This window comes from Carettochelys insculpta, chromosome 2, assembly GCF_033958435.1.
Source record: "Carettochelys insculpta isolate YL-2023 chromosome 2, ASM3395843v1, whole genome shotgun sequence".
Classification (NCBI taxonomy): Eukaryota; Metazoa; Chordata; order Testudines; family Carettochelyidae; genus Carettochelys; species Carettochelys insculpta.
The window spans coordinates 12,985,453-12,998,880 of NC_134138.1; the positions used below are offsets into that span (position 1 = coordinate 12,985,453).

Sequence of the window (13,428 nt, forward strand, 5' to 3'; positions counted from 1 at the left end):
CTGACTCAGACTGGGTAGTGAGAGCACTTATAGATTGGATGCCTGTCTGGAAGGCACGAGGTATGACAAATTGTGAAGGGACGTAAGTAGCTTATTCCGGATATTTAACTTATGCATGGGATCAAACAGAATGGTGGAAAGGGGAAACTGGGAGTTGTAGTGGACAAGAAGCTGGACATGAGTCAACAGTGTGCTGTTGTAGCCAAGAAAGCTAATGGCATATTAGGTTGCATCAAGAGGAGCATTGCCAATAGATCCAGAGAAGTGATTATTCCTCTTTATTTGGCTTTGGTGAGGCCGCATCTGGAGTACTGTGTCCAGTTCTGGGCCCCCATTTATAGGAAGGATGTGGCTACGCTGGGGAGGGTCCAGCAGAGGGTGACCAAAATAATTAGGGGGCTGGAGCATACAACTTATGAAGAAAGATTGAGGGACTTGGGACTGTTTAGTCTGCAGAAAAGACTGAGGGGGGACTTGATGACAGCCTTCAACTTATTGAAGGGAGGCTGCAAAGAGGCTGTTCACAGTGGTCACAGATGGCAGAACACAGAACAATGGTCTCAAGTTGTGGTTGGAAAGGTCCAGGTTGAACATTAGGAAAAACTTTTTCACTAGGAGGGTGGTGAAACATTGGAATGGTCTACCCAGGGAAGTAGTGGAGTCTCCATCCCTGGAGGTGTTTAAGTCTCGCCTCAACAAAGCCCTGGCGGGGCTGATCTGATGGGTTTGGTCCTGCTTAGACCAGGGGGGCTGGACGCGATAGCTGTTTTAGGTCTCTTCCAGCTCTATTGTTCTATGATTCTATGAACCTTATTGGGAGGAATAAGAGCAGGCATAGGGGTAATAAACTCAGTCAATCAATGGCATCTAGCAAACTGATTGGGAAAGGTGGGACATGATGTCAGTAGTTTATCAGGACAATTGTCCAATGCTTTTAAAGGAATATCAACCACAATGGTAAATACCACCCAAATCTTACCTATATGGATGCAAACCGAGCAGCAAGCCCATTTGCGAATTATAGATGTGTTGGGAGTATTGCAGTCTGATTTGTCTGAAGCATTAGCAAGCATCCAGACACAGCAGTGGATACTGTCTGTGGCAAAAGAAATCTTAAGGGATGGCTTTAATTTAAAAATACCTATTGAAATCAAGAGACTTTTATATAGCCATGTGTCCACGTTTGCCCAGAGGTATTCCGATTGGTGGAAAATGCTAAATTTTAAATATTATGTCCATAACGATACAGTCATGACAACCATTTTAGTTTTAGAAGATGCCAAAGTAAAGCAAATCTACCCACTAATTCTGCTGGGTATGTTTTCCGGTGATAGTCTATTTATACCTGTTAATGAGCACAAATGGGTTCATGTCGGACATTATGGGAATTTCACCCCCATTAATTTACAGGCCTGCGTCCATCAAATAAAACTTGGATACATTTGCACTTCCCAGGTTTGGGAAGAAGATAACTTGTGTCTCAATCCCTCACAGGGTATCTGTACATGTGAAATCGTCCACAAAACAGTGAACAATACTTCCGCAATAGTCCAAATATACAATAACTGCTTTTGCATAAGAAGCAGGTGTAATATGTTTAATGTAAATAAGTTTTAGAGAGTATCTAATACAGGTGTAGGAAATCTATGCATGTGTCAAGTGATAACGCTACAAGGATGTGATGTTAATGTATCAATTCATCATATACCAGTGGAAGATATTCTAGAAAGGTATAAATAATATGAAGTTCTTCAAGCTGTTCACATAGGAATGGATTTAAATGTTTTAAAACAGTTAATGGAACATAAAAAGGTATTAGAATATTTGAAAGAATTGCAATTAGAAGGTTTAAACACGTTTGTTTCAGTGCAACATGCAATAGGAGAGATACAAAGTATTTCTAGAAAGATCAAAGCAGAAACTAAGGTATCAGTGGTGGGAAACTATATTTACAAACAATGCAAGAGACCTTAAATCAGCATGGTTAATCTTGTTGCACCCCATTGTAGTGCTGTTACTTATTCAGGGAGCAATGTTAATATAGCTTGTTGTGTTAACCGGTTGCATCTTTTGTAAACCAACTAAACAAATCTGTAAACCTACCGCTGTTTTTGATCGACATACTCTAGGTCAAATGATTGGTTAGCAATGTTAAGGTACTATGAGTTTGTTAGTAGTATTGTTCATGAATACTTGATTGTTAATATTTATGAAGGATTGTGTCCACAAGGTCCACATTCTTCAAGGAGGGGACTGTTGGGAGTGAAAATCCATACACCCAAATTTTATATATATGCCTCAAAATGGAGGATGGTCACGTGTCTAAACTGAAGCCCAGATCTTATAATGGATCCCAGAATGGAGGGTCAAAACTTGCTGAGTCATCCTAATACAGCAGGTTTTTCCCTGCCTTTTCTAAATCACCTCAGGAGCTTCCTACGGGGTCTCCTGGCAGGGGCTTGATGACGTCAGTTTTCCTGCCACATAGACAACATAAGGACAGCATCTAGCCTTTAGTAAGTGCTACCTATCAGAGTGGCGTGGGCTTCTACCAGCAACAAGACCTAATACCACAGGACTCACAGCAAGGACCATTGCTCATTGTCACCACAGACATGGCCACTACAGACAGTAGAGACCAACATACTATCTACTCTACTCACCATCAAGGGATCGCCCCAGAGTTCCTCCTGAAGGACTTACAAATTAGTCCAACAGTGGACGCACCTGGGCAATTATCAGGAACCTTGAAGAAGGGTGATTTTTATAATCATATTAATTTGGGAACTGATTGCTATGATCAAGGGTGTTTATGTTAGTGTTTAGTTTTCTTTCTCTCTCTCTCTATTCATTGTACACCTTTACTTCTTAATGAAGAGTTTTCTGTTCGGTTTACACAAACCTTGCTTTTCTTATTATTGGTTAACATAATTGGTCAACCAGATGATAGATGCTGACAGGCAGTGATGTGAACTAGAGGGACTATCTTGTTAGGTGTCCCCAGCATAGCCTTATCCGGGCAGAGAAACAGAGACCTAACATTTCGGAGAAGAAATGCAAATGAGGGAGATCAAAAATGCAAATAAAGCAATGCTTTACAAATCTCTTGCCTTGTTTGCATAATCTCATGTGTTTGCATTTCCAGAAGAAGCTTTTCTGAAAGCAAAACCAGTCATGTAGACAGGGTTCCTTCTGGGAAAAGAACCCCGTTGACAAAAGAAACCTTCTATAGTTGGTATTTACCACAGGAAAAATTGAAATTTCTTACCAGTTAATTTCTGTCCCCCCCAATGGTATAAGCATGTCTTATCAGATTCACAGCTTGTGTTGACTGAAGCTAGATAAAGTGGACTCAAGCCTATATGTGGTGGTGGCGGGGGAGGTGTGAGAAGGATGCAAACACCCCACTGCCCATACCTGGGTTTTTTTCTCCCTACCCCCTGCTGTGCAGTCAACTTGGAGCCTGCAGGACATGATGAGGGAACCAAGGCACCCTGGGAGCAGTAGTTCCTTGGCCAGCTCCCTGCCTAGACAGCTGCCCCTGGAGCAGGAAAGAGACTAAATTTCCCGGCATGCCCTTGGCTGCTAGCAACAGGAAAGGTAGGTGGACAAATATTTTGGAATATTGTTTTTTTCTTACCATATTACAAGATCCCAGAAGTTAAATTCTATAAAACCTTCATTACTGTGTAAATTTTTAGTCTGTTATAACAAAATAATTTTTACCAATCACAGTTTCTACTCGGGTGCGGGGGGGGCGGGGCGGGTGTTAGCCCTGTTAGTCTGTAGCTTCACAAAACAAAACAAGCAGTCCTGCGGCACATTAAAGACTAACAGTTTATTTGGTCTTTAGACATGTATCGAAAATATTTCCAGTCAAATTTTTCTTTAATCTTGCTCTTATGCACACCTATTGCACAACTATTTTGAATTCCTTCATATTTAACCCCCCCCACCTGACCTCAGAAATTCCTGAATACAGGCTTGAAACTGACCTTTATTTTGCAACTTTGGAAGTCATCCCTTGACACTTTGCCTGCACAGTCCTCAGTGGGATGCAAAAATTTCTGCACAGCTCTGCTTCATCCCCAGAGCAGCACCATCTTGTGGCCTTAATGAAGCAGAAGTACCATAGAAAAAAATAATCTGATTACATGATTCCCTTACTTTCATAATCCATACCCACATGGGGGTGTGTGTGAACAGGGCTGTCTCTTGGGCACTGCAGGATGCAGGGCCTGAGGCAACCCCCCCACCTCAGATCCGGCCCCCAACTCCTCCCTCTCAGCACCCCCCTGCCACTGCTCCCATCCCAACCCCCACTGGGATACCACATGACACACTCTGCATCTGATGAAGTGGGCACTTGCCCACAACAGTTTATGCTCCAGTATATCTGCTAGTCTATAAGGTACCACAGGACTTCTGATTGTTTTCACCTGACACACTGGCAGAACAATGACCAACAGCTAGATACTAGCAATAAGGTGCACATTTTTTTAACAGTTGAGGGTAACTCATTATTGGAACAATTTACCATTACTGGAGATGGGGGCAAATGGAAATTTTTCTTCACAGCATACTCTAGGTTGAACAGGAATTAATTTAGGTCAGTAGTCCAGCCTGCATTTTACAGGCAGTCAGATTAGAGTATCATATTCCTGGTTTGATAATCTATGAGTTGGGATACCAGGAATATGATACTCTAATCTGATCGCCTGTAAAATGCAGGCTGGACTGCTGACCTAAATTAATTCCTGTTCAACCTAGAGTATGCTGTGAAGAAAAATTTCCATTTGCCCCCATCTCCAGTAATGGTAAATTGTTCCAATAATGAGTTACCCTCAACTGTTAAAAAAATGTGCACCTTATTGCTAGTATCTAGCTGTTGGTCATTGTTCTGCCAGTGTGTCAGGTGAAAACAATCAGAAGTCCTGTGGTACCTTATAGACTAGCAGATATACTGGAGCATAAACTGTTGTGGGCAAGTGCCCACTTCATCAGATGCAGAGTGTGTCATGTGGTATCCCAGTGGGGGTTGGGGTGGGAGCAGTGGCAGGGAGGGGTGCTGAGATGGAGGCGTTGGGGGCAGATCTGAGGTGGGGGGGGGCGGGGTGTGCCTCAGGCCCTGCATCCTGCAGTGCCCAAGAGACAGCCCTGTTCACACCCCATGTGGGTATGGATTATGAAAGTAAGGGAATCATGTAATCAGATTATTTTTTCTATGGTACTTCTGCTTCATTAAGGCCACAAGATGGTGCTGCTCTGGGGATGAAGCAGAGCTGTGCAGAAGGGTGTTTGTTATCTGTCAAACCTTACTTTATATTTGTATAGAAGTTGAAACCTGTCACTAAAGAAGGCAGGGGCTTGCCAAAAAAGGAAGAATGGCCTCAGGGTTAAAACTGTTGAATGCTGTACTGAAATTTGGATGCCATATTTGTTTCTGCTATCAACTTCCTAAGTGATGCTGGAGAAATCACCTAAATCAAACTTTTCATAAGTGATCACTAACTGCATTTCTTATTTTCCAAGTGTCTCACATTGGAGCATGGGGACTGATACAGAGAAACACTGAGAATGCAGCTGCAACTAAGGTCAATGGAATCTGAATGCTAAGTACTGTGAAAAATCAAGTCCCAGACTTCTAAAATTGGGCATGCAAAAGTAGTGGATGCTTTTTTACCTTCATCTTTCTGTTCCCAGATCCTAATCTGTAAAATGAGGATAATAAGCCTGCATCTCATAGGGCCGTATTGTAGTGATAAAATGCCATAGCAAAGCCCATGAGATTAATAATAGTAGAGCAGAGTCTGAATAATGTGCAGTAAATACAGTATAATAAAACATAAAATCAACTACAGCTACCTAAGTGTATGTCTTCACTATGCTGGAGATCAAGTTAGTGTTATGGAAGTATTCCCACAGAGATGGCAAAAATAGGCTTGCAGGTCACCACTGAACTGTATCATATTCGGAGGAGTGGTGGGGTGGAAAGAGACGCCCCAAGATAGGACAAGACTCTTTTGTTGGGCTGCCTGCAGGTGGAAGGATTAACGTTTTCTGATGAGATGAGGCTGTCAGTTGTAGTTGCCTGTAGCATGACATTTAGTTTCTTCTCCTTTTTAATTCTGTAGGGAGGTGAAGTCAATGTTGTAAATGTGTCTTGTATTAGCAAAGTGACCTTGGTTAAAATTCTGATAGCTGATTTGTGTGCATTTATTCTTTTATGTAGAGACTGTCCAGTTTGTCTGATGTATATAGCAGAGGGGCATTGCTGGCACACGATGGCATACATTATATTGGTAGATATGCAGCTGAATGAACTCACAATGGCGTGGCTGATCTGGTTAGGTCCTGTAATGGTATTGCTGGTGTAGATATGTGGGCAGAGCTGGCAACAAGGTTTGTTGCATGGATGGGTCCCTGAGTTAGAGTGACTGTGGTGCAGTGTATAGTTGCTGGTTAGGATTTGCTTCAGGTTGGCAGGTTGTCTGTGGGCAAGGACTGGTCTGCCTCCCAAGGCCTGTGAAAGTTGGGGATCATTGTCCAGGATGGGTTGTAAATCCCTGATGATGCGCTGTAGAGGTTTTAGCTGAGGACTGTAGGTGACGGCTAGTTGTGTTCTGTTGGTTTCTCTTTTGGGCTTGTCCTGCAGTAAGAGGCTTCGTGGCACACGTCTGATTCTGCAGACAGATGCTCCTAATATCAACATAACCTATATGTAGATGACCCATCAAGATAACATTTGTGTGGAAATGTGATTTCCTTTAAAACTAGCTGCATAGACACACAGAGGTGAAAGTAAGGGGGTGCACCCCAGCATGCTGCTCCAGCAAGAGCTGGCCTGGGCAGACTGCTGAAAGCCAACGTGGTGTTTGAAATTTTGGCTGCATCTACACTACAGTTCTGTTTTGAAAGAACATCTTTTGAAAGAGAACATCGAAAGACAGTCTTTCAAAACGGAGTGTTCACACACACCAGTGGGGACCGAAGGTTCGGTCTGTTCTTTTGAAAGGCCTCCAGCAGAATTTTGAGTGTCCACACATACCAGAATGCTCTTTCCAAAGAGCAGGGGCAGGAAGCGCCACGGGCAGGGTCACATGGCGGACAAGCCCTTCCAGGGCCACTGCCTGCCATCCCCTTAAAGGGCCCCCTCAATCCTGTGCCTCAGCCTGCACATGCCAAGGGCCAGCAAGCCTGTCCGCAGGCAGTGCGAGAGACAGAGAGTGCGAGCTCGGCCTTGGTCCAGGAGGGGTCCCACCGCTTGGGGGGCTGCGTCCCCTCCAGCGAGGACTCCCCTGGTCCCTGGATGGCACCTGAGGTGGGCAGGATCCAGGGGCGCTGGCCATGGTGCTGAGCACAGTGAGAGGCAGGCTGGAGCATCATCCTTGTCGGATGGCATGGGCTTCTGGGAGCCTACATCCTGAAACGCAGCTGGATGCTGGAGCCATAGAGCTCCGCTTGTGCTGTGAGCGGTGCTGCCAGCCGATCACAGCAATGGAGGACTTGCTCTTTCGAAAGAGCAAGCTGTGGAGCATCTACACTTGCTCTCTTTCAAAATAATCTTCTGAAGGAGGGCGCTTTTCCCATCCCAGGAACGGAGGACCAACTTCAAAAGAACAGGGTAGTTCTTTTGAGGTTAATTTTGAAAGAGCACCATGTCAGTGTAGATACTCCATGGGTTCTTTTGAAAGAACTCTGTCTTCTGATCTGCATTTCAAATGTACTTGCCAGTGTAGATGCACACCTAGGGTGTAGTATTTTGCTACCTAGGAAGCACTGAGTATGCTCAGGAGGTCTCCTGAAGACAGCCCCTCAGAAGCAGCAGGTAACCCTGCCCCATTGCTCCCTGATCCTCACCCCACCAGCCTTAATTCCTCCACATGCCTACAGACCTCAACCATGACTCCCTCGGTCTCCTGCCCTCCCACCATCCCAAACCTCTGTCCTGAGCCCCCTATGCTCCAACCCACACTTAGTTCTTGCAGGTACTGTCATATCACAACTCCCTCACCCTCTGCTCTGAGCCCCCCATGTGTGTATGACAGGACAGTACCTAGTGTAGTAACAGCTCAGTACCCCCTGAGGTCAGCTGCACTGTGGGATAGCTATACACTGCTACTGAGGACACACATTGACATGATGGGGTATAGACACACTGGACCAACTTAACTGTAGTACCAAATGGAGGTCACTTAACTACAAAGTGTAGAGATGTCCGTAATGCATTGGTACTAGTGGCCTGTTAGAAGTATATTGTATTTATCATAAGACATAGTATTAATTACTTTTTGGAGATGGGTTATAGTTTTCTTCATTCCCCTTCCTCTGCCATTCTTTTATTCCTCCAAACTGATGCTTGGTAGGCCTCTAACATTTGCGTAGCATACATGTGCTTGCTTCCATCACTGACATCTCTCCCCCATTGTTACCAGTGAGAACCCTTTATTTGTTGTCTGTGCAAGGTCATGACTGACCTAAATGACCAAACTTATTTCTTTTAATGAAGATCCAGTCTAAACCAACCAGTTCCATTACTCATACAATAGCCTCTGTAAACTGAACAAACCACTTAACATGCTCTCAGAGCGGTTGAGAGACACTGGGAAGCTACAGCACACTAACAGTTAATTTTAATGAAGGCAATACCATGACTAGCACAATTTCCCCTGAATGTACTAAAGTCAGACCTCAATGCAAACTGAGATTAGGGATTTTTTCCACATTTACTTGTCTAGTGAGAGTGACAGATCAGCAGATCACCAGGCTAGGCATAACTATACAGTGGGCAAGTATGGTCCAAGTTAACTGGTACAGAGCATAAGTATGCTGTCAACACTCTCTGCATTAAAATTTCCATTTTTAAAAACATTTATTGTAAACAAAAAGTTACCTTTTAAAAATACACAGGATATTTTCCATTTTTACAATAGTAAAGATATGTCAACTCTACCACTCAAATGTTCTTGCTATAGAACAACATTTAATAAACCTCAAACAACAGGTGTTGGTGGGTAGAGCACTATAGGCAGTGAAAGTAGAATCCTGCCTGGGTGAAAATAAATCTAGATATACATATTTACATTATTAATACTTATACTTCTTATCAGCAATGCAGCTGCAGAGTGAATCAAGGACTGCAACTGATCTTTGCCTGTACCCAGATCCCTTGAAAACTTGGTTATTCAAAACTATTACAACAGTAGCTGCAATGTATGTTCTGGGCAGTTGGTGCACTGGTGGGGCTCAAAGAGCATTCTAGAAAACAGATGGAAAGTTTGTCTCAGGCACTTGGTTCATTAGCTGTCAGAGAGTAAGAACTGTAGCTAAAGTATGTGCAGCCCCTCTATTGATTGAGCAGAATATTAGCTAGAAGAGGAGGAGTCCCATCTAGCCAGAGCCATTGGAATTGATGCTGAATGTTCCAACAAGACTGTTTCTGGTTGGATAATGATTGTCTGAATAAGTTATTTAAAAAAAAAATTGAGATGATTCTGTCTCAAGAGCTGCGTGTTTTCCATATTCAATGGAAGAAATCTTTCCTTCAAGGAGACCTTAACTGTTTAAATTCAGTTGTTTAAATTTAAAGTAAAAAAAGGACAGCAACTCTCCAATAGGTAAATCTACCAGTTGGATTCCTAACCCAACCTACACCCCAAACACAATAGAGAGGTTAGCTGGAAAAAAATCCGGGAGAAAATCCAGTAATTTATACTGCAGGAAAGACTAACTATAAAGCTAGTCGTTTTCCACTTAAGATTCTTCACCTTCCTCCTCACTCTCTTCGTCACTGTCATCATCTTCCTCTGCCTCTCCATCTGTCTTCTCCCGTTCAAGCATTTTCAGGTATTTGCTAGCTAGGATCTTCTTTGGTAAGATATCTGAAAGGCACAATTCTTTCTTTTGTAATAATTTTCAACAGTTACAAAAAAATTAGAATAATTTATTGCTGTACCCTCTAGATCTTTGCGACTAACTGCGTCCCATAAACCATGAGGCCATTCTTCAGGCTAGAGAACAGTCAGGCTATTTTACTCTAACTAGTATCCTTGGAAAAGGAATGTAGTCACTGTGATATTAGAGAGATATTGTCAGAGAGAGGTATTATTAACCTACATGAAGGAATTTGTTTAAGAGATTCTGATGGAGATTTAATAATTTCTTAGATTTTACATATTTATGCTGCTTTGCTTTTCACTTGAAGCAGCCAGTTTTACTTAAGTCAGTATGACAGCATTCAGTTCCACCTGTTCTACTTGTACTCCTCACAAGCTCTTTCCCTATGCTCAATGTAGGTTGCCTATTCAGGGCAATATGACAGTAAGATGACAGAATAATAGGGAAATATTGTTAAGAGGGTAACAAGTGGGGCTGATACAAGGATAAAATCTTATGAAGGTCTCACACCTTAGATCAAAGAACTTATTTGAAGAGGGCAAGCATTATTCTAAGAGCCCAATCAATGTAAAGGATTTAAGAAGAGAGGTATTGTGGTATAAACAAACCAATGTCTGAAACCATATAGTTTTGGGCACAAATATTAAGTTCCATGAAATCCTTCTCCTCTAAACACTGCAAAGATTTAAGGGAGTCTCATTCATCTTACTTCCTTGATTTTACTTCTACTTCTTAAGTGGACTTGAAAGTTACTTTAATTATTCTGCACCCACGCTTTCCCATTTGTAAAATTAGGACACTATCCACCACACAAGGACATTGTTAAAAGGAGCTAGAGAGACAGCAGTTCAAAGTTATTTGAATGTCAAGTATGACTGTTACAATAACTGGAGTTGCAACTGTTCAGTCCCATGGCTTGGTATATTTTTGCATCAATGAAAAAAGTAGACCATTCATTGAGTAAACAGTTAAATGAAACATAGGTTAATGGCCAAAAAATTTAATAGCTTTACAATGACAATTACTGCTACAATAAAACCTGCATCTTATTTTCAAATTGCACATACTGATTTTGCCACAACTGCTTTACCTACCAGCAAGGAACAGAAATGTTTCAGATTCCTCTGCTGTGTGAGATAGGTCACTGTAGGTTAGGGATCTCTTCTCTTTCCCACGGCCATGTTTGTAGGAGTAACTGGCTAAGTACTGGACAAAGAGCTCCTATAAAAACAAAACAAACAAAACACGTCAACTTACTAAGTCCTGTATGTACAGTTGACTGCAACACTTCTAGCCCTCATTTAGCTTCCAAGCCTGGCATTAACTGCATGCAGCCAGTGTCTTGCACTGACAGAGTCACGCTTATTTGGATATGGCTCTGTGTGAGCAGACGAGGTATCCATCTGTGAGTAGCCAACTGCAGAACTGGGGTTTTAAATGAACACAATTTGTGTCACTCAGTCAAATTTGTCAAATAGTAACAGAGAGATAGCCCTGTTAGTCTATATTCTATCAAAACAAAAAAGCAATTCAGTAGCGTTTTAAAGAGAGTCAAATTTGTCATCACTGCAGCAGACATTACTGGGGTCAGAAGACATCAAGAAAATATTTCTGCAGGTATGTGATTAAATACTGCTAAAATGCTTGCTAATTTCCACTACTTCTAGTTGGAAAAGACTTCTCCCCCATTAAAAGAAACCATGGTTGGAAAGAGAAAGTCAGGTTGATACGTACTAAATTTGGGTCTGTCATTCAGAGAGGCCACTTCCACTGAGTGTCAAAGCCCTAACCCTATGCACAGAGCTTTATTTTAGGGTATGTAAGTCAACCTGAACCACCACAGTAATTACTCGGGTCGGTCATGCTTCGCTGCCTTTTGTCTACCAGTGGTTTGTCCTGAGCAGGAGCACTTTCCTCCAACGTAGTGGGAAAAGGTGGGCAGCTGAGAGCCAGGAATCTCTGCTCCCAAGGGCTGCCCAGCTACCAGCACAAAACTATCTCGGCATCTCACTGGAAACAGGGCAGCCATACTGGGCTCTGGGGACAGAACTCCTTGCTGTGCACAGCTACGCTTACAGAAGAAAGCTTCCTTTTCAATTTCATGGCTCCATCAGTTGACAAGAATGACAGCTTAGAGATGCCCGTAATGGTGCGTACAGGGATACTGCATCACCCCAACTATAAGGATACAAGTCCTAAGCCTCTTGCATCAGTGGAGTTATGATGTCAGTGTAGTAGGGAACAACTGATGGCAGTAAGGTGATACTGTACAAACTCAAATAAGGCTTTAATCTCAGACATGAAGCTATGTTAGTGTAGCTTCACAAACAACAAGCAGTCGTGTAGCACCTTAAAGACTAACAAATTTATTAGGTCATGAGGTTTTGTGGGTAAGACCCACTTCCATCATCCCATCTAATAAAGCCGTTAGTCTCTAAAGTGCTACAGGACTGCTTATTATTTCTAAGGCCTCAGTTATACACCAGGCCTCAGCAGGAGTGAAAAGCTTAATGCTGTGTATTCCACGGCTATAACCGAGATAATGCAGCACAGTCAGCTGGATCATCCACTGGTCTTATTAGACCTTTTCCATTATCTAATAACCGAAAGCATGTCAAGAGCCAGATTTTAATAGTTGGTGCAAGAGCCTTGCAGTCCAGGTACTGAAAACATAATCCCATATGTGCAGCCTCTACATATGCTGCTCTCCCCAGTGGGGATCAGGGAATGCAAAGGGGGTGGCGGGGCGCGGGGGGGGAGGTTGCGAGGGGCATCGAACAGAGCGGCCACGGGGGTCAGAACAAAGAGGGGCTAAGGCGGGGGGGAAGGTGGATTGGAGAGGCAGAGAACAGAGGGGCCGCGGTGCGTGGGGGGCGATGGGGCACAGAGAACAAAAAGGAGCCGCGGGGGGGTGGTTAGACCAAGGGAACATACAACAAAGAGGCTGCGGTGAGGGGTGGCTGGTGCGCAGAGAACAAAGAGCACGAATCTTGCTTGTGCGGGGGCCTGGCCCCTCAGCCCCCAGGGAGCCACGCTCCAGGCCCAGCCCGGCCACGGCCCGCCTGAGCTGCTCCGCGCCGACCCGAACCCGGTACCGTGGCCTTGGCAGTGAGGAACAGCGCGTCTTGGTTGATGCTAGAGACCTCCGGCGAGCTCTTCATGATCACCCGGATGCGGGAGAGGGGCAGCGACACCAGACGGTTCTCGGAGCCACCACTCAGCCTCGCCGCCGCCATCTTCCTACTCAGCGGACTGCGGGCTCTCAGCGACCTCATAAACCACCTTCTGCTGCGCTGCGCCGGGGAGCAGAGCCCGCCGGGAGTTGTAGTTGTCTGCCACGAGGCTGATCCTGGCACCCTAAGAGGATGGCAGGCGGAGGCCTATAACTCCCATGATGCACCTTTCACTCACGCCCTCGCCCGGCCCATGTTAGGACTACAAATCCCAGGATGCATCACTCCCCTTGCCTAACGCGTCCTCCGAGAGGCTCCGCCCACTGGAGGAGCGGCAGTGATTGGGAATGGGTCCCCG

General features: G+C 44.1%; 1 protein-coding gene across 1 annotated transcript; it reads right to left on the bottom strand.

Moving 5' to 3' along the window:
- Window positions 1-8,478: 8,478 nt before the first annotated feature.
- Window positions 8,479-13,169, bottom strand: CHRAC1 (chromatin accessibility complex subunit 1). The gene is made up of 3 exons (XM_074985603.1): window positions 12,993-13,169; window positions 10,992-11,118; window positions 8,479-9,881 (listed from the first exon to the last, which is right to left on the bottom strand). Exons 1-3 carry the CDS (start codon window positions 13,131-13,133, stop codon window positions 9,754-9,756), a joined length of 396 nt encoding a protein of 131 aa, XP_074841704.1. The 5' UTR covers window positions 13,134-13,169; the 3' UTR covers window positions 8,479-9,753.
- Window positions 13,170-13,428: the final 259 nt, after the last annotated feature.